Source organism: Antechinus flavipes, chromosome 2, assembly GCF_016432865.1.
Source record: "Antechinus flavipes isolate AdamAnt ecotype Samford, QLD, Australia chromosome 2, AdamAnt_v2, whole genome shotgun sequence".
NCBI lineage: Eukaryota > Metazoa > Chordata > Mammalia > Dasyuromorphia > Dasyuridae > Antechinus > Antechinus flavipes.
Window position 1 is genome coordinate 684,789,930 of NC_067399.1, and position 15,497 is coordinate 684,805,426.

The window sequence follows — 15,497 nt, forward strand, 5'->3', positions numbered from 1 at the left end:
ATACTCTATTCTGTTATAGGCCAGAACTCTGTACTTGAAACAAGGATTCTTACAAGGTGTTAAGTCAGTGGAATTGATAAGACAATGGATATTCAGTTTAGCATGGTGATTAATAGTTTTCTGCTTCAGTACATGAACTTAGTACTTAATATAGTTCTACAAGATTCACACCTACAATGATGTCATTAAAATAGAGCATATAAGCTGGGATAGCCAGAGACATTCCATCTTTGATCAGGCTCCTAATGGCTCTCCTCCTTCCTGCACTTTTGGAGGTCCAGATACAGCCAGAGAAGACAGAGGACTAGAGGCAGGAGCTCAAGCTCTCGCAGCCAAGGAGAGAAATTCACTCCATTTCACACCACTGTGGTGGCTGGCCTGTTTCTTCCACTGAGACCAACTAGTCTGGGCCCCAGACAAGGAGACAATAAAGAATTTGGACTTTAACACCTGGCTATTCTCTGGTGATTATTCTACTAAAAAGAAGGCTGTTCCAGAGACCTCCAGAAAACCAACCAGAACATTATTCTATCCAATGAGCCACCTAACTGCCCCCTTCTTTCCTTTTTCTAATCAAATTGGTTTATCTATTTTGTTGTGTTTTTTTTTTTCATAAAACCCACTCTTAGTTTTATTTATTAATTCAAGAGTTTTCTTACTTTCAATTTTACTGATCTCCACTGGGTCTGTATTCCAGAGATCATAAAAGAGGGAAAAGGATATACTGTAAATAACTAGTAACAGCTGGCATTATATTAGGATTTTACATTTGCAAAGTGTATTACATGTCATCTCATTTGGTTAAAAGAGCTATTCTGAGCAGAGGTCGGTAGACTTGGCCAGACTACTGCCAAATGCTTCCTTGTCACACCAAAAAAAAGTGGGAAAGCCCTGGTGAAGGTCAAGCCCCTCATCTTACAAAGGAGAAAACAAGCTGTGATTTTTCCAAGGTCACTTGGCTACCAAGTAGCAGGGCAGAAACTCTGCTGCCCCATTGAGAGTGCCAGAGTGACTTGAGACACATGTCAAAGCTCTGCGCCCCCTTTCTAGTCCAAGATAGCTGTTCTTTCTCTTCCCGAACACCAGGTGCCAGCCTCCCTCTCCCACTCTGCTCTTTCCTCTCCTCCCTCTCCCCACCTCTGCCCACCTCTAATTCACGGGCAACCACAGCAGGCATTGCTTTAGTTCCCAGTGTGGAAGTCAGGACAAAGGGGCTGAGGATGAAGGTGAATAGCATAGCATTGGGGGAGTCCTAATTTGGGGAAGGGGGAGGCTGGAGGTAAGGCAAGTTAATAGGTCAGAAGGTAGAGTAACTCGGATATTCTAACAAAGGAGGATGCTAGGGAAAGGAGGGAGGAGAAGTGGGGGGATTTGGAAACAGAAGTGATGTAAAATTCAAAGAGAACAACAAAAATGAACAAAGAAATCGCCCAGGTCAATGTGGACTAAGACTGACAAAGGGTCAGCTGTGGGGTCTCCAGAGCCCTGGAAGCATCATAAATCTATTGCCCACCGGGACTCAAGGGGGTACCGGAATCCACAGAGCACTAGGCTGGTGTCTGGAAGCCCTAGGTTCCCATTCAGCCTCAGACACTTGCCAGCTGGGTGACTTTGAGCAAGTCACTCTGCCTCGGTGTCCTTAGCTGAAAAATAAGGATGATGATAACATCCCCTCAGGCTTGTGGTGAGGGTCAGAAGAGTTCAAGGAAGGCTCAACCGGTGTTTCTTAACTTGGCCATTTTCTTCTGGACCATATTACAAATGTTAAACCAAACATTTTTTAATGTTGCCCTTACTGGCTGGGAAGGGGAGTCAAGATGGACAGTGGCCAGCTGGACAAAATGTCAAGGTCATGTGCAGGAAACAGAATGAAAACTGGATCCTGGTCTAGAGAAGGCTGGAGGTGGGTTCTTCCACAGGCCCCTGCTGGAGAAATGATCCTTTGTAAACAAGAAAAGGAGCTTCATTTATTTGGGTTTTACTGGAGCGGGGCTCAGCTGGTGATGCAGTAGATAGAGCTCTGAGTCAGGAAAACCTGAATTCAAATTCAGCCTCACAGACACTAGCTGGGTGATCCTGAGCAAGTCAATTATTTAATCTGTTTGCCTCAGTTTCTTCATCTGTAAAATGAGCTTAGTAATAGCATCTGTCTTATCATGGTTGTTGTGAGGATTAAATGAAATAATATTTTTTATTAAAGCTTTTTATTTTCAAGACATGTTAGATAATCTTCAGCATTTGCCATTGCAAAAACTTGTGTTTTAAATTTGTTTCCTGCCTTCTCCCCACCCCCTTCCCTAGACAGCAAGTGATCCAATATATTAAACATGTGCAATTCCTCTATCTATATTTCCACAATTATCTCGCTGCATGAGAAAAATCAGATCACAAAGGGGAAAAAAAATGAGAAAGAAAACAAAAAACAAGCAAAAACAACAAAAAGAGTGAAAATACCATGTTGTGCCCCACAGTCAGTTCCCACAATCCTCTCTGGATATAGATGACTCCATCACAAGATCATTGGAACTGGTCTGAATCATCTCATTGTTGGAAAGAGCCACGTCCGACACAACTGATTGTCCTATAATCTTGCTGTTGCCGGGTACAATGTTAAAATGATATTTGCAAAGAAAAGTGCTTAAAGTAGTTCCTGGGCCATCCACAGTCGGTGCTGGCTAAATGCTTATTCCCTCCTCCCCTTTTGTGACTAGAGGGAGGGAGATTCTGAAAGCTGCCGAGGTCCTTTGAAGAATGGGCGGAGGAAGCTCAGGATGGGCCATCTCCTGTGAGAAGGGAGTGAGGGTGACGTTGCTGGTGAGACAGGAAAATAAAGATTTGGAAGATCACTCTGGGGAGAAAAGGGGGACCCAAGGAGGGGCAGACGGGGAGCGCTGCTGCGGAGCCACCCGACTAACCCCATCTCACGTTGACATTGCAGCATGAGCTAACCTGAGACCTTTGGGGGACACGGCTCCCCCAGGGCTGACGAGAATCTGAAGGGGGTGGGGAGCTGACGGCATCATACGGGGGATTGGGCTATATGGAGGCAGAGGGGAAGCCAGAAGTGGTCGATGTCCTCGGAGAGTCGGAGGCCAGAAGTGGCAGTGAGGCTGGGGAAGAGTGAGAGCCCTGGAAGGATAGGAGAGTGTGGCCAGAGACCCCCGTTTGGAGTTTGGGAACCAGAGGGGGCACCAAGGCTAGGAAAACTAATCGGGTCACGGAAGGAGACGCCAGCGCCATGCTTGAAGTCCTCCAGGATGACGGCAGAAGATGTGGAAAGGGAAGGGCTGATTCTGGGAGTAACCTAGGAAAAACTGGGAACTACCCACAGCAGTAGTGGGGGGGAATGGTATAGGCTGCGTGAACCTCCCAGGAGGAGGGGATGTGGAGAGCTGCTGAGGGAGAATGGTCGGGGCAAGCCGAGCCTTTGGGGGCTCACGGGGACGAGATCCTTGGGATGTCTCGTTGAGAACCAATGTTGGGGGAATCCCTGTTGAGAAAATGGCAGGGCCTTAGTGATCTAGAGGAGGGTAACCAGTGGATGTGGTCTGAGACAGAGGAAGGCTGCTGAGCCCATTAGGGGTGCCTGACTGGCTTCAGCCCCTGGGGCAGCCGGAGGGCGAGCAGGGAACGGGCTCTGGATATACATGCTGGGTTACCCCAGTGAGACAGAAGCTGCTTGATTTGTGGATCTCCAGAAGCCAGAATAATGCTCTCGGTGCAAGACAGACTTTTAAATTTCTATTTATTTGTTTTTAAAATTTGTACCCAGAGCTTTATTTTTTAATAAAATTTTATTTTTTTCCGATTACATGTGTAAGCAATTTTTAAATTTTGAAAAAATGTTTTGAGTTCCAAACTCTATCCTGGCCTCTTTCCCTCCAGATGGTGAGCAGTCTGACAGGTCATTCATGTACGATCAGGGAAAACCTTTCTATGTCAGTGTTTTTTTTTTTAACAAGAAAAAAGAATAAAAGAAAGTGAAAAATAATAAAGTTCAGTCTGTATTCAGATACTAGCAGTTCACAGAGTAGATTCTTAACAAAGGTTTGGAAATCAGAACAGCAGGAAGGAAAGAAGCAGATTTATTAAGCACCTGCTGTGTGCCAGGCACTGTGTAAGCTCTTGACAGATATTGCCTCATTTGATCCCCACTGAACAACCCTGCGGGGTGGGTACAATTTTCATTCCCATTTTACAGTGCAGGAAACTGAGGCAGATGTGAGGATTTGGATTCTATCCCTTGCCTCAGGGATGACTTTCTCAGTTTCCTCATCAGTGAAATGAGAGAGTTGATTTTTTTCGGGATTGGGAAATTTTTTTCTCTGCTAAAAGGCCATTTGGTTCTTTATTTTATTTTTTTGTGTGTGTGCTAAACAAAGTCTCTGCATGAGTGTTTATTGAAAATACTCTGGGCTAAAGGACGTCCGTGCTTTAATCACTCTAAGGGTTAATATCCTGTTTAAGTAAAACATGGAATTTTCCCCAGCACTAAGCGCCATAGTGATTCTCCTCAGCAAATCAAAAGAAAATGTGTTTAAAGCCTTTTAAAATCTTGCTATTTGCGGGAGTAAAATGCTGATGAAGAAGGCTCGGCCAGCTTTCCTCCTCACGCTGTGTCGCTTCTCTGCAACGTTGTCACAGATCTCTCTAGGACAAAATGTGCCCACCCTTCGTTGTGGCCCAGCGGGATTAGCCCCGAGCAGCGGCTTTCACTCATCAGCCAACGAAGTCCCTGAGCGAGTGCCTGCGGGGCCTTGTGGCTGTCTGTGGCCAGCCCGCCCCACCTCTGGCAAGGTCTGGGCCCCCTCTCTGCCCGGAGGCTAGAATTCTCCCCAGAAGAGGAGGGAGTGGGAGGCCCAGCAAGTCAAGGGGCTCCCCTTCCCCTCCCTCGAAGCCCTTCCACAATAGAAGGTGATGTCGGGCCGCTGGAGGGGTCCTTCTCTGGCCACGTGCTGGAGGGAGGTTTGGGGGCTCTTGCTTAGTCACACTGCCCCGATCCGGGTCTCAGCGGCTCTAAAATTCTGGGCTTCTGCCGTGGGTCAGCGAGGCAGCCGCTGTCCAGCTCCGCCCTCGGACCCTTCATCAGTGACAGAGGGTGATTCCAAGGTGGCTGAGGAGGAGGGAAGGAGGCTGAGGAGGAGGAAGGAAGGAGGCTGAGGAGGAGGAGGGAAGGAGGCTGAGGAGGAGGAGGGAAGGAGGCTGAGGAGGAGGAAGGAAGGAGGCTGAGGAGGAGGGAAGGAGGCTGAGGAGGAGGAGGGAAGGAGGCTGAGGAGGAGGAGGGAAGGAGGCTGAGGAGGAGGAGGGAAGGAGGCTGAGGAGGAGGAGGGAAGGAGGCTGAGGAGGAAGGAAGGAGAGAAGGAAGGAGAGAAGGAAAGAGAGAGGAAGAGGAGAGAAGGAAGAGGAGGAGGAGTTCCCACTGGTCCCAGGGCCTGTCCTGTCCTGCCACCTTGGCTGCCTAGCAGTGAGGCTGAATACTGGTGGAAGGAATCCAAGTCTCCCAGAAGGCAGCTTGGTTCCAGCTGGTTCCTTCCGAAGCAACATGGCCCCTTTCTCTTCTCCAGCGGCAGCCCCCCTGCCCCCAGGTGCCTTCCCTTCTCCCACCCACTTCCCTCCCCTTCACGTCTCACTCCTCAGGAATTCAAAGCCACAACCTGCCCTCCCCCCGCCCCCCTGCCGCGCCCCCACATCCTTCCACTCTGAGAAGCCGGGCTGATTGTGGCAAAGGAAAGTGAGGTGGACGCCCCAGGCCGTCTGGGAATGGGCCCTGCCCCTTGCAAGTTGTTGGGCAGTGGCCGGGCTGGCTCAGGCTCCTGTGCAGGCCGCTGGGCTGTTTCTCTCGGGCCGCCCGGGGAAGGCCCACTGGGGCAGCCCCAGTCGGTGCCCCCTGGGGCAGGAGAGGCTTTGCCCTCAGCCTCCAGAAGGGAGGCTGCCGTCCTCTGGTCTCGCAGTGGCCAGGACTTTGGGGGATTTCCCGAAAGCCGGGTTCTGAGCCCGGGTCCCGAGCCCGGGTCCCTCAGACACTAAGCCTGGGAAAGTGAAGCTCGGAAGCCAGCCTGGCTAATCCCCCCCCCCCCGCCCTAAATGTGGCTGGGGGAAGGGCTGAGGCTGGGATGCGGGAGCTGGGGCTCCCTCACTGAGGGCTGACCCCAGACTGAGTGCTGGGACCGGCCCCTTGCTTTGATTGTCAGGAGACTTTTCTGGGTTCAGCTCCCTTGCTCATCAGCATCGGTAATTTGTGCTTCATCCCCCCACCCCCCAGTTGTCTTGGGGTCTGCGGAGCCCTGATACCACCCGCCCAGACCCAGTAAATGAGAGAGAAGTCGCACAGGTTCAGGAAGGAGCGTGATTTTATTAATATTTCACATGTGAAGAGGGTCTGGGGGCCCGGAGGAGCCTCCCCAAGCCTGGCTGGGAGGGACACGCCGAGAAGCCAGGCCCTCCGAGGTCCTGGCTGGGCCGGGGCCAAAGCTCCACTGGCACAGGTTCTGGCCCGGTGCCTCTGGACCATGGTCCCGTCCTGGTACTGAACACATGGAGTCATGTGCAGGCAGGATAACCCCCTTCCCCCCGGGTTCTAAAGCTGAGCCCTGGCCCTGGGCATTCACTGGAGCCGGTGCCCTCACAAGCCCCCGGCCCGGCTCCGGGGCGGACTCCCGTCCGGGGCTTCCTCGCTAGGCGCCCCCACTTTGCCCACCCATCTTCACCCAAGCAGGGGCCGTGCCCTTGGGGCCTTGGCGGGGCGGGGGCTTCCAGGAAGGGAGAGCGAAGGGGATGGCGCCGGAACCTCCACCTGAGGGAGAAACAGAAGGAGAATCTTCCTGCCGAGTTCTCCGGACGCCCACGGCTGGAACAAGGAGGCGGAAAAGGGCCGGACCTTGGGGTCTCCGGGCCAAGGAACAAACAGAAGAGGGAGGGCGCGGGAGGCTGGCCTCCGAGCTCGGGGCTCCCCTCTTACCTTACTGCGGCTGCTGGGGTGAAGCTGGACGTCCGCGGGCGCTCCAGGGAGGAGGCGGGGAGAGGGGGAGGAGGAGGATGGGGAGGAAGGAGAAGGAAAGGGGCGAGGAAGGAGCTGGGCCGGCCGGGAGAGCGCTGAGGAGGAAGCCGAGGTCCGGAGGAGGAGGAGGAGGAGGAGGAGCTCCGTGGCCCCATTTTCCCATGCCCTACGCCTCTTTAGAATTTATTCTCAAAGAAGTATATGCATAGGAAAAAGGAACCACGAGCCATTCTGAGCTGGGCTGTCACCGCCGCGAGGAGATGGAGGCGAGGGCGCCTGGGTCACAGGGAGAGAGCGGGTGGTCGGGGGCCGGGAGACTCCTTCACCCCGAGGATTCCCGGACTCACGGCCCCGGGGAGCAGGGACCCCCCAGCCTTTCCCGGACGCCCCCCCAGCGCTGAGCCACAGTCGCCTGCAGGGGCCCCAAAGCTCGGGGACAAACGGAAGGCCCGCTGCCCGCCTGCAGCCTCGCCCCCTGGGCTCCCCCTGGCTGCCCGGGCACGAGGGGAACGGGCAGGGGCAGGGAAGCGTCCCTCTTACCTGGGCGCAGAGTCGGACCGGGCCGATACCTTACCTGAGCCGAGGGCCCGGCCTGGAGTGGGAGCCGAGGGCCCGGCCTGCAAAGCCTCCAAGCGGGAAAGGGGCAAGGGAGGCGAGTGAGAGGGCGAGGGCGGCCGCCGGCCGGGAGACCTTACCTGCTCGGGAGCCAGGAGCTGACTGGCTGAAGAAGCGCCCCGGCCCCTCTCAATTTATGCCAGCCCGAGACCTTGGCTGAAGGCGGCTCAAACAATGTAGCCAGTTCCTCCGGCCCGTAATCAGTGCCCGCCGCGCGCCAAGGTCCCGCCCGCCGCACAGAGACTTGGCAGAGGCACAGCCGGGAGGCGCAGGGGAGGGGGGAGGCCGCGGGGCGGGGGCCCGGCCTCTGGGACCCGGGGGGCGGGCGCCGATTGGCTGGCGCTGACAGCGGGCCCAGAGTTATCGCCCCGCTGGCGTCAAGGGCCCGGGGAAAGTATCGGAGGAAGAACTCGGCGTTCTGGGGCTGCGGGCATTTATCTCTGCAGAGCTGGCCTTCCTCGGGGGCTCTCCCAGGGAGAGATAGCCAGGCCCGCTCTGTTATCGCAGCCCCTGCTCAAGGTTAGCCGGCTCTCGTCCGTGCTCACAGGGAGGGATCGTTAACCCTTTCTGCACAAACTCCGGGCCTGGGGCAGCTCGGCTCGGGGGCTCTGCCCGGGCCCGGACTAAGCCCCCGGGGTCTGGGGGTCTGCAGCCCAAGCTGGACGGCCGGCACCTGGCAGGGCCCTCCCGCACCCGGACTCCCGGGGCCCCCAGACTCCCAGAGCCCTCTGTTATCCAGACTCCCAGAGCCCTCTGTTATCCAGACTCCCAGAGCCCTCTCTCATCCAGACTCCCAGAGCCCTCTCTCATCCAGACTCCCAGAGCCCTCTGTTATCCAGACTCCCGGAGCCCCCAGACTCCCAGAGTCCTCTCTCATCTGGACTCCCAGGGCCCCCAGACTCCCAGAGCCCTCTCTCATCCAGACTCCCAGAGCCCTCTCTCATCCAGACTCCCAGAGCCCTCTCTCATCCAGACTCCCAGAGCCCTCTCTCATCCAGACTCCAGAGCCCTCTCTCATCCAGACTCCCAGAGTCCTCTCTCATCCAGACTCCCAGAGTCCTCTCTTATCCAGACTCCCAGAGCCCTCTCTCATCCAGACTCCCAGAGCCCTCTCTCATCTGGACTCCAGGGGCCCCCAGACTCCCAGGGCCCTCCTGCACCCGGACTCCCAGGGCCCTCTCTCATCTGGACTCCCAGGGCCCCCCCGCACCCAGACTCCCAGAGCCCTCTCTTATCCAGACTCCCAGGGCCCCCCCGCACCCAGACTCCCAGGGCCCCCAGACTCCCAGAGTCCTCTCTCACCCAGACTGGGCCCCGGCCTCCCGAGTTTGGGTCACACACGAGTTCAGCCCACGCCCCTCACAGGGGCTCCCAGGAGCCCCCCAGTGCCCACAGCTGCCGCCCTCTGCCACGGAAGCCCCGCAGAGCAGGGGGTCTGAAGCCTGGAGACTGCCTGTTGCCCTCTGGGAGGGGGGCGCTGTCATCAGCCCCGCTTTGTAGCTCAGGAAGGCGGAGGTTCGGGGCTCTGCCGGGGCCGCAGCTCTGAGTGTCAAACCCGGCACTGACCATTGGGCCGCTCCTGTCCCGGGGCATCGAGTCCAGCAGCCCCCGCGTTCTGCCCCCTCAGCCGCCACTTTGGGGGGGGGGGTGACGTTCTCGGAGCCTTTTCCTTCTCTTTTTTATTAAAGCTTTTCATTGGCCGGACACGGGCCCGGGTGAGTTTTCAGCCCTGACCCTTGCAAAACCCTCCGTCCCCTCCTCCCCCGGACGGCAGGTGTCCCATACATGTTAAACTATATGTTGAACACAGCGTGCGCCGCGTCCGCGCAGTTTTCCTGCTGCCCGAGAGAAGCGGGGCTTGGAGGGGAAATGGCCTGGGAAGGCGCCAGAAGCCAGCGGCAGCAGGGAGTGGAAATGCCCCGTTGGGGCCCGCTCCCTTCCCACGGTTCTCTCCGGCCGGAGCCGGTTCTCCCCGTGACCGAGCAGCTGGGACCCCTCCCTGTGGAGAGCCCGTCCCCGGAGCCGCTCCTCGAGGCTCGTTGCGGTGTCCGATGGTCTCGGAGCTCTGGGAGGCCCCGTCTCCTCCCCAGTCTCCCTCGCCCTCCACGCCTCCGGCCCCGCCATGGTCTCCGCTCCTTCCCTCCCTCCCTGTCTCCCCTCACAGCCTGGTTCGGACCCTCCCTCAGCCCTTGCTGGGTGGTTCCAGCCGGGTTTGGGGCCTTCCTGCCCTGTCTCCGCTCTCACCGAGCCCTCCTTCCCCTTGGCCCCCGGTCCGGGCCCCTGCCCCGGGCTCAGCGCCCTTCCCTCGGCACCTCCAGCCTCTCTCCTAGCTCGGCTCCCTGGGCAAAGCCCGGGATTTTGGCTCCTCCGGCCTGGGCTCTATGCCGCCCCTGCACCCCAACGCTGCTCCCTGCACCCCAACGCTGCTCCCTGTGCCCCAATGCCCCCCGTGGCCCCAACGCTCCCCCTGCGGCCCCAACACTGCCCCCGTGGCCCCTGTACCCCAATGCCCCCTGCACCCCAACACCGTCCCCGTGGCCCCTGTACCCCAACGCCCCCTGCACCCCAACACTGCCCCCGTGGCCCCTGCACCCCAACGCCCCCCCGCAGCCCCAACGCCGCCCCCGCGCCCCGCCAGCTCCGCAGCAATGGTTCCCGGGTCCCCTCGGCGCCGTTTGGGGCGGAAGTGCAGGGACGCTCGGTCGGACGCCCCCCCCCCCCCCCCCCGGGGGCAGCTGTCGGGCCCTGCAGCCGGTGGCCACTGAGAGGAAGCCCCCCCTGCGTCCGACCCCGGCCCGGCCGCCATGTTCCTCTTTTGCTCTGGCTTTCGCGTCCCTGGCGACCCCTTATAGACCCCCCCCCCACCTCCCCTGGCCGGGCCCTTCGTGGTCGCGGGGCACGAGGCCCAGCCCTGTGTGACCCGGGTAAGTGAAGGCCCTTCCGGGGCCGGGGGAAGGGCCGGACCGACCCTACGTGCGAGGCCCCGGCTGCAGTCGCGCTGCCTACGTGTGCCCGGGGTCCGGCCCTCTGACCCTGGGGCCCGTCGGGGGCTTTCTTGGCGGTTTCCTTCTCCTGCTGACAGAGGAGGAAACTGAGGCAGAGTCCCTGGCCCCAGGCCCGGCGCTCTGAGGCTCCTCCTGCTGGCCCCGACGCGTGAATGCCGTCCGAGTTACCATTGTGGTCGTCGTGCCCATTGACTGGGCAGATGGGGCCGCCCCTCCCCCTTCCTTTTGCCCCCTCCCCTATTTCTGCCCCCCCCCCCCCCCGGGGGCAGCTGTCGGGCCCTGCAGCCGGTGGCCACTGAGAGGAAGCCCCCCCTGCGTCCGACCCCGGCCCGGCCGCCATGTTCCTCTTTTGCTCTGGCTTTCGCGTCCCTGGCGACCCCTTATAGACCCCCCCCACCTCCCCTGGCCGGGCCCTCCGTGGTCGTGGGGCACGAGGCCCAGCCCTGTGTGACCCGGGTAAGTGAAGGCCCTTCCGGGGCCGGGGGAAGGGCCGGACCGACCCTACGTGCGAGGCCCCGGCTGCAGTCGCGCTGCCTACGTGTGCCCGGGGTCCGGCCCTCTGACCCTGGGGCCCGTCGGGGGCTTTCTTGGCGGTTTCCTTCTCCTGCTGACAGAGGAGGAAACTGAGGCAGAGTCCCTGGCCCCAGGCCCGGCGCTCTGTGGCTCCTCCTGCTGGCCCCGACGCGTGAATGCCGTCCGAGTTACCATTGTGGTCGTCGTACCCATTGACTGGGCAGACGGGGCCGCCCCTCCCCCTTCCTTTTGCCCCCTCCCCTATTTCTGCCCCCCCCCCAGACTGAGTGCGGTGGAGGCGGGACCCAGGCCGGGCCGAAGGTCGCTGGTGCCTCCCTTTCGAGGGCTCGGAGAAGGGTCGCCCGTGGAACAGCGGCCGCGGGGCCAGGTTTGGACGTGGATCCCTGGGCTCCCCCCGGCCGGTCTCAGCACAACCAGAGGCGCGGCGGCCCCTGAGGCGCTTCTCCAGTGCCCGGGCACAGGGGCCCTGCCCGTAGGTTGGGCACCGCCGGGGGACACAGGGGGCACAGGGATCTGTCCATTGGTTGGGCACCGCTGCGGGCCGGGGGGCACAGGGGGCCCTGCCCGTAGGTTGGGCACCGCCGGGGAGCACAGGGGGCACAGGGATCTGTCCATTGGTTGGGCACCGCTGTGGGCCGGGGGGCACAGGGGGCACAGGGATCTGTCCGTTGGTTGGGCACCGCTGTAGACCAGGGGGCACAGGGGCCATGCCCGTAGGTTGGGCACCGCTGTGGGCTGGGGGGCACAGGGGCCCTGCCCGTAGGTTGGGCACCGCTGTGGGCCGGGGGGCACAGGGGGCACAGGGGCCCTGCCCGTTGGTTGGGCACCGCTGTGGGCCGGGGGGCACAGGGGGCACAGGGGCCCTGCCCGTTGGTTGGGCACCGCTGTGGGCCGGGGGGCACAGGGGGCACAGGGGCCCTGCCCGTTGGTTGGGCACCGCTGTAGACCAGGGGGCACAGGGGCCCTGCCCATTGGTTGGGCACCGCTGCGGGCCGGGGGGCACAGGGGGCACAGGGATCTGCCCGTTGGTTGGGCACCACTGCAGGCCGGGGGGCACAGGGGGCACAGGGGCCCTGCCCGTAGGTTGGGCACCGCTGCGGGCTGGGGGGCCCACACTCGCTGACCGGAGGAGCGCCGGCTGGGGCGCCCGTGACTGGCGAGGGCACCGAGCGCAGGGCGCGCCAAGGGCCACCGGAGACTGGTCTGTGTGCTCGGGGCCAAAGTCCTGCGGGGCCCTCCCTGATGCTCAGATCAGCCCGAACAATGGCCCCGGGGCCGCCCCCTCGGCTTCTCCCTGGGCAGCCCGGGCCGGGCTCCCTGGTTAATGGGCAGCTCGCTCTGCGGCTCCCTCCACAATCTCCTCTCGGAAGCCGGGGCCTCTCACAAAGGAGACCTCGACTGACTGATAACTGGGGCCGTGATGGGGAGATTAGCCTGCTTAGGGACTGATAAGTGATGCAGAGAGCTCCTCCCCCCGCCAAGGCCCGGCCCGGGGGCCCTACGGCTCTGGGCAGCTCCCCTGCCCCCGCCGGGCCGGGGGGGGTCTGGTCCCCATCTCCCAGCGGGCTCCAGGAGGAGCAGGAGGGGGGCCGGAGGCCGCAGGTCGTCTCGTTTCACAGACGGGGACCGAAGGCAGGGCCGGGACTGGTCCAGCACCGTCCCGCGGGCGGCCCGAGGCTCACACGCGCCAGCCGTGGGCCGTCTCTGCCCCCGAAACCAGTCCCAAAGGTGGCCCCTGGGCCTGGCTCCGGCCAGCTGGGGGCCGAGGGGAGGGAGCTCCCGGCTCGCTAGCTCTTGTTAACATAGAGAAGAAAATGAGGCACCCAGAAGTTAGGCGCTTTGCTGGGAGCAGAGGCGCCAACGGGGCCTGGGGTTTTCCTGGCGTCTCCTCGGCTCGGGGACAGCTTGGGCCGGGGCTCCTTCAGACCTGGCTGCGTGGGTGGGCGCGCGGGCCGTTCCTGGTGCCCGGGGAAGAGCTGCCCGTTCCTCGGTGGGACGGCCACGGGACGGGTCTGTGGATGTCGCCTGTGTCCTCCCCTGCCCCCAAATCGGCCTTTGTGGCTTCGCTCAGGTCTCGGCCCTGGGGTTTTCAGTGCTCCAGGAAGCCGTCTCCCCCAGGGCAGGGGGAGGGCACCTGCTCCCCACCCGGGCACCCGCTCCCCCCGGGCACCCGCTCCCCCCGGGCACCCGCTCCCCCCGGGCACCCGTTCCCCACCTGGGCACCCGTTCCCCACCCGGGTACCCGTTCCCCACCCAGGCACCCGTTCCCCCCGGGCACCCGCTCCCCCCAGGCACCCGCTCCCCACCCGGGCACCCGTTCCCCACCCGGGCACCCGCTCCCCCCCAGGCACCCGCTCCCCACCCAGGCACCCGCTCCCCACCCGGGAACCCGCTCCCCACCCAGGCACCCGTTCCCCACCGGGCACCCGTTCCCCCCAGGCACCCGCTCCCCCCGGGCACCCACTCCCCCCCAGGCACCCGCTCCCCCCCAGGCACCCGCTCCCCACCGGGCACCCACTCCCCACCCAGGCACCCGTTCCCCCCAGGCACCCGTTCCCCACCCGGGCACCCGTTCCCCCCAGGCACCCGCTCCCCCCGGGCACCCACTCCCCCCCAGGCACCCGCTCCCCCCCAGGCACCCGCTCCCCACCCGGGCACCCACTCCCCACCCGGGCACCCGCTCCCCCCGGGCACCTGCTCCTTACTTGGCCACTGCCGTTAGGATGGGACAGCTCCGGTTCCAAGGAATCTCCATCCCCATGACTCACGTTGGCGTTTCCAGCGTTGTTCCAGGCGTTGATCTGGGCACTGTCCGCAGCTCTCCCTGACAGAAATCCGGCTGATTTTGGCAAATAAACCGTGGCCTTCTTTGTTCATGTTACCTACAGTTTCCCATGCCGGCCTCCCTTCGGCCTCCCGGGCCTCTTCCCATAATGAACGAGAGAAAAGGGAGAAATGTGAGGAAAATGACCCCAGCCATCACAGAAAGCTCGCGGCAAGTGCGGGACCGCGGCCCTGACCCTCGGCAAAGAGCTGGGAATCCTGGCCGCCCCCTCCTCCCCCCCGGAGCCCGTCCTGGCCGCCCCCTCCTCCCCCCGGCCCGCTGCTAGGACCCTCCCTCTATGTGCCGTTACCCCCTTGCTGTCATCCGTCCCCAGGTCTCTCTAGCGCCCTCCTCTGCTCTCCGGGGACCATCCCCTCGGTGCCAGTGACCCCATCTTGTTTCCGGGGCTTTGGCGGTGAGGACCCTGAGCCCCAGTCCCTGGGCTCGGCCGTGGGGCCGGCTCCTTCCAGACCACGGAGGCCGGCTGGGGCCGTCCTGGGCGGGGGCTCTCCTTTCTCTCCCCCTGAGGACTTGTGTTCCCATGTGTCCAAGCAGAGCGGAAGCATCTGAAGCAGAACGCCTTTGGGGGCAAGGAAAGGGTCAGGAAACTGGAGGCAGGGAGGCCAGGGGGGTGGTCTCGTGAGGGCAAAAACGACAACTGCCTGGCCCGGGGAGCAAGAGACGCGGGTCTCCTGGGGTCTCCCCGTCGGCTCCAAAAGCCGGGCGGGAGGAGCAGCCCCCTCCCCCAGGCCCCCTGTTGCCACACGTGACGCGGCTTTGTGCCTGGCTCGTCGGGGACAATCGCAGGGCTTCGGGCAAGGTCACCACTGTTGCTTTTGGCCCCGGTATCTGGGATGATTTTGACAGATGTCGGGGAGATGGAGGGCAAGGATGCCTTTGATGTGTGCAAAGGGCCTTTGGGGACGTTTGGCGCCTCGGGGGCGGGGGTGTTATTTGGGGCTCGGTTCCCCAGCCCTCGGGGTCCTCGGGATGAGTGTTCAGCCATCCGGGGGCTTGGGGGCCAGCCCTGGATGACCCCCCCCGGCCTCGGGCAGACGGCGGCACACGGGCGCCAAAGGCGCTTCCCCCGCCCCGTGCCCCCTCTTAGCCGAGTCCCAGTCCCCAGAGGCCGCCGGCCGCTCTGTGAGGCAGCAGGAGCCCGGCTGAGGTGGGTCTGGTCTGCTCAGAGGCAGTCAGATAAGGGGGGGTTGTCCTTCAGGCTGCCCGACTGAGCACACAAAGGCCTCGGCGCAGCTTTGTGGGTGAGACAGTGAGCACTGAGCCGGCTCTTCGGCCTCTCCTGAGCCCCACTAGTCAGGCAGGGCTCGCCCCCGATGGGCCACAAATCCGGGGGCGAAGCCAGAAAAGAGGGGCTCGCCAGGTGGGCCGTCCGAGAGCAGCTGCCAGAAAAGCCCCCGGACCCTGGCAGGCAGGGAAGCGGGTCCGGCCCCGCTCGAGCCCCAGGGCCTGCCGGGACAGACTGACTGGGCCTGGATTCCCTGGGGACTCCTTGGGAGCAGAT

The 15,497-nt window shown here is 61.6% G+C and overlaps 1 protein-coding gene and 1 long non-coding RNA gene across 2 annotated transcripts; both read right to left on the bottom strand.

Annotated features, from left to right (window-relative positions):
- Positions 1–6,332: 6,332 nt before the first annotated feature.
- Positions 6,333–7,804, bottom strand: LOC127547222 (uncharacterized). Its single transcript, XR_007950099.1, has 2 exons — positions 6,959–7,804; positions 6,333–6,793 (listed from the first exon to the last, which is right to left on the bottom strand). It is a non-coding gene; the product is annotated as an uncharacterized LOC127547222 (long non-coding RNA).
- Positions 7,805–10,581: 2,777 nt separating this feature from the next.
- Positions 10,582–14,981, bottom strand: LOC127547034 (collagen alpha-1(I) chain-like). Its single transcript, XM_051973890.1, has 6 exons — positions 14,742–14,981; positions 14,358–14,583; positions 12,975–13,975; positions 12,715–12,855; positions 11,123–12,376; positions 10,582–10,614 (listed from the first exon to the last, which is right to left on the bottom strand). The coding sequence occupies exons 1-6, from the start codon at positions 14,979–14,981 to the stop codon at positions 10,582–10,584; spliced, it is 2,895 nt and encodes a 964-aa protein (XP_051829850.1).
- Between the last annotated feature and the right edge of the window lie 516 nt (positions 14,982–15,497).

What these genes read in the sequence shown, in the direction of transcription:
- LOC127547034 (XM_051973890.1), bottom strand. Translation starts at nt 14,981, where the DNA reads ATGGCTGAACACTCATCCCGAGGACCCCGAGGGCTGGGGAACCGAGCC. An exon ending in GAAACAAGATGGGGTCACTG is followed by an intron (nt 13,976 to 14,357) that starts GCACCGAGGGGA and finishes GATTTCTGTCAG; the next exon opens with GGAGAGCTGCGGACAGTGCC. An exon ending in CTGCAGCCGGGGCCTCGCAC is followed by an intron (nt 10,615 to 11,122) that starts GTAGGGTCGGTC and finishes GGGCACACGTAG; the next exon opens with GCAGCGCGACTGCAGCCGGG.